At 57.1% G+C, this 4,209-nt stretch overlaps 1 protein-coding gene across 2 annotated transcripts in view; it reads left to right on the top strand.

Annotated features, from left to right (window-relative positions):
• The window catches only part of PROC (protein C, inactivator of coagulation factors Va and VIIIa), an 11,522-nt gene extending 7,847 nt beyond the window's left edge, over positions 1-3,675 (top strand). For both annotated transcript variants that reach the window (XM_025404799.1, XM_025404798.1), the window contains exons 7-9: positions 720-865; positions 1,719-1,836; positions 2,783-3,675. In XM_025404799.1, coding sequence (XP_025260584.1) covers positions 720-865; positions 1,719-1,836; positions 2,783-3,372 — 854 coding nt within the window. In that variant the 3' untranslated portion in view covers positions 3,373-3,675. The remainder of the gene's footprint in view (positions 1-719; positions 866-1,718; positions 1,837-2,782) is intronic.
• Positions 3,676-4,209: the final 534 nt, after the last annotated feature.

The raw sequence follows: 4,209 nt of genomic DNA, 5'->3' as shown, positions 1-4,209 counted from the left end.
AAAAAAAAAAAAAAAAAAAAAAAAAAAAAAAGGCTCATTTTGAGCAGAGTCGGGCCTATCTTCCAGCCCTCAGTTCTCCATGGTGTATGCACTCTCTTCTTGGCAGGGAGGCTTCACAAACATACCCAGCCTACTGTAAGGGCTCTCCAAGAATGCTCACCTCCTTCTCCCTATAATTCCTTTCCTCTCTGAGGAGCTCGGCAGCATCCCAGCATAAAGCCTTACTAATCCCAGGGACCACCCCCAACAGCCCTGGGGTACAATGAGCCTTCAAGAATTTTAGCCACCTATGTAAGGAGACACAGCCAGTGGGCGATGCTGCCTGGCCTGACTCTTGCCATTGGGCGGTAATGTTTGTTGACTGACTGACTGACTGACTGACTGACTGGAGGGGGTTTGTAGTTTGTATCTCAGGGATCACCCCCAACAGCCCTGGGGTACAATGAGCCTTCAAGAAGTTTAACCACCTATGTAAGGACACACAGCCGGCGGGCGATGCTGCCTGGTCTGACTTGCCATTCGGTGGCACTGTTTGTTGACTGACTGACTGACTGACTGGAGGGGTTTATAGCCAATGTTAATGGAGTGGTCTAAGTGTCATTGGTTCCTTGAACCCTGCACTGTGGCAAAGTGGCCTGCAGGCAGGAGGAGGACCAAGACAGGAGGGCAATCTCGGGAGGAGTGCCTCGCAGGCCCCTCACCGCCTCTGCCTGCCTCAGTGAAGTTCCCTTGCGGGAGGCCATGGAGGCGGATAGAGAAGAAGCGCAGTCACTTGAAACGACGAGACACAGAAGACCAAGAAGACCAAGTAGATCCGCGGCTCATTGATGGGAAGATGACCAGGCGGGGAGACAGCCCCTGGCAGGTGGGAGGCGAGGCAGCACTGGCTGCTCACGCACTGGGTCCGGGGTCACTAAGCCCATCCTGGCAGAGACCGGGAGGGAAGCACTGCAGTTGCTTGCAGGGGATGATAAAGGTGGGGGATGCTTCAGGGAAAGATGGACACAACCTGAGGGGAGAGGAGCAGCCAGGGCGGGTGAGGGGAGGGGGATGGAGGGGTCTGCAGGAGGGAGGGTTACCGTTTCTAAAAGGAGCTGGAAAGACGCTGCTGTGCTGGTGGGATTTTAGGCAGGAGCCCCGCTGATGGGAGAGGGCTGGAGGAAGGGCTGGGCCTGAGGACACCTCCAGCCTCCACATGGGAACTGACACTTACTGGGTTCCCCTCTCTGCCAGGCATGGGGGAGATGGAAACCAACAAATGGGGGTATTGGCCCTGGGAACTCAGACTCTGCGAGGGTCAGGACCCCCAAGACCGGGCAGCCCAGTGGGACCAGAGCCAGGACGGCCCTGCGAGACAGGGGCTGAGGGAGGCCCAAGGGGAACATCCAGGCAACCTGGGGGCCACAAAGTCTTCCTGGAAGACACACAAAGCCTGGCCAAGCCTCTCAGGATGCGAGGAGCTCGCTGGGCGACGTTGGGTGTGGCTCAGGGTGACTGGAACAGTATGAACGGTACAGGAACAGCATGGGCAAAGTCAGGAAGACACCCTGGGACAGGCTAACTCTGTAAAATGGGCAAAAATAGAAAATACCAGAAAGGGCCTAAGCCTATGCCCATGTGACCAGGGAACCCAGGAAAGTGCATATGAGACCCAGGTGCCCTGGACTGGAGGCTGTCAGGAGGCAGCCCTGTGACGTCATCACCCCACCCCATTCCAGGTGGTCCTGCTGGACTCAAAGAAGAAGCTGGCCTGCGGGGCAGTGCTCATCCACCCGTCCTGGGTGCTGACAGCGGCCCACTGCATGGAGGACTCCAAGAAGCTCCTTGTCAGGCTTGGTATGGGCTGGAGCCAGGCAGGAGGGGGCTGCCAGAGGCCTGGGTAGGGGGACCAGGCAGGCTGTTCAGATTTGGGGGACCCCACTCCCCAGGTGCTTAAGCAAGAGGCTTCTTGAGCTCCACAGAAGGTGTTTGGGGGGAAGAGGCCTAGGTGGCCCCACCCTGCCCACCCCTGTGACAGCTGGTATTTTGCAGTAGGGGGTTCTCTGGTGCCTAGCGTCTGCCAAAGCCACAGGCTGCTTCCCTAGCAGGCTGGGGGCACCTATGCATTGGCCCTGATCTATGGCAGTTTCTTCGGCGGGGGGAGGGGTCTGGCTCAACTCTTTATGCCAAAAAGAAGAAAAAGCATATTGAGAAAGACCAAATTCACATTTCCTACAGCATAATCTATGGCCAGTGGCCCCCCGTGGGGCTTGGCTTAGAATTCCCAGGTGCTCTTCCCCAGGAACCATCGGTCTGGACTGAGAGGACCTTCTCTCCCAGGTGGGACCCGGCCCTGTCCTCCCTGGCAGTGCCGTGTTCTGGGGGTCCTCCTCTCTGGGTCTCACTGCCCCCGGGGTCTCTCCAGCTACCTTTGCTCCACGTTCCTTTGTGGCTCTGGTCTGTGTCCGCGGTTTCCAGGGGCCTCGGGCTTCCCTGCTGCCCATTCCTTCTCTGGTCTCACGGCTCCATGACTCCCAAAAACGGACCAGCCTCCTGCCACTTCGGGATTGACATCCGTTGGCCACTCCTTGTGGCAGGAAAAGTCACCGTTGATAGGGATCCATGGCATAGACAGGTGGCTCCCCGACAGCACCTGGGACGTGTGGGTGCAGAGTCTCCTGGTGGACCTTCTTTAGGCCCTCTGCCCAGGCCTGCATGGGCACAGCAGTGGGTGGGCCTCGGGAAAGTGCCGCTGGGGATAGGTTCCCCGCAGCCCATTCTGACCAGGCCCTCTGCCCTGCAGGAGAGTATGACCTGCGGCGCTGGGAGAAGTGGGAGCTGGACCTGGACATCGAGGAGGTCTTCATCCACCCCAACTACACCAAGAGCACCACCGACAATGACATCGCGCTGCTGCGCCTGGCCCAGCCCGCCACGCTCTCGCAGACCATCGTGCCCATCTGCCTCCCGGACAGCGGCCTTGCAGAGCGCGAGCTCACTCAGGCCGGCCAGGAGACCCTCGTGACGGGCTGGGGCTACCACAGCAGCCGAGAGAAGGAGGCCAAGAGAAACCGCACCTTCGTCCTCAACTTCATCAAGATTCCCGTGGTCCCGCGCAATGAGTGCAGCGAGGTCATGAGCAACATGGTGTCTGAGAACATGCTGTGTGCGGGCATCCTCGGGGACCGGAGGGACGCCTGCGAGGGCGACAGTGGGGGGCCCATGGTCGCCTCCTTCCATGGCACCTGGTTCCTGGTGGGCCTGGTGAGCTGGGGTGAGGGCTGTGGGCTTCTTCACAACTACGGCGTTTACACCAAAGTCAGCCGCTACCTGGACTGGATCCACGGGCACATCAGAGACAAGGAAGCCCTCGCCAAGAGCCGGGCACCATAGCGACCCTCCCTGCAGGGCTGGGCTTTTGCATGGCGATGGATGCGACATTAAAGGGTCATGTAACAAGCATACCGCCTGCTGTTCTGTCTGTTCTTCCATCCCTCTTCTGGGCACTTCTGGAGGGAAGTACCATTTATTGAGCACCTGTTGTATGTCACATGCCTTATAAATAGAATCTTAACTCCCAGAGCAACTCTGTGGGGTGGGGAGGAGCAGATCCAAGTTTGGCAGGGTCTAAAGCTGTGTGTGTTGGGGGGGATACTCTGTTTATGAAAAAGAACAAAAAACACAACCACAAAGCCACTAGAGCCTTTCACAGGGCTTTGGGAAGAGCCTGTGCAAGCCGGGGATGCTGAAGGGGAGGCTTGACCAGCTTTCCAGCAAGCCCAGCTATGAGGTAGATACGTTTAGCTCATATCACAGAGGAGGAAACTGAGGGGTCTGAAAGGTTTACATGGTGGAGCCAGGATTTAAATCTAGGTCTGACTCCAAAACCCAGGTGCTTTTTTCTGTTCTCCACTGTCCTGGAGGACAGCGGTTTCCATGGTGCTCGGTGCGGAGGCCACCATTAGCTCTGTGGGGAAGCAGCCAGAGACCCAGGAAGTGTTGGTTCAGCCCAGAATGAGCGCACAGTGTCGCGGGGGGAAGCTGTTTCAGAACAATGTTACACCATCACGAACAGCAGTAAGAAAGAGGCTCTGGCTTAACCTGGCCTCATGGGCCTAATTGGATGAGACAGAAATAAGTCAAGGATGCTCTGATTTGAAATCATGAAGTACCTGATGAAAATGAATGGTGGTGAGATAAAGCTGAGAAAATTCATCTAAAGCCCACAAT

The sequence above is a fragment of the Theropithecus gelada genome, chromosome 12, assembly GCF_003255815.1.
Source record: "Theropithecus gelada isolate Dixy chromosome 12, Tgel_1.0, whole genome shotgun sequence".
In the NCBI taxonomy this organism is placed as follows: domain Eukaryota; kingdom Metazoa; phylum Chordata; class Mammalia; order Primates; family Cercopithecidae; genus Theropithecus; species Theropithecus gelada.
Note: the sequence above shows the minus strand (reverse complement) of the source record. Positions and strands in the feature narration are given on the sequence as shown.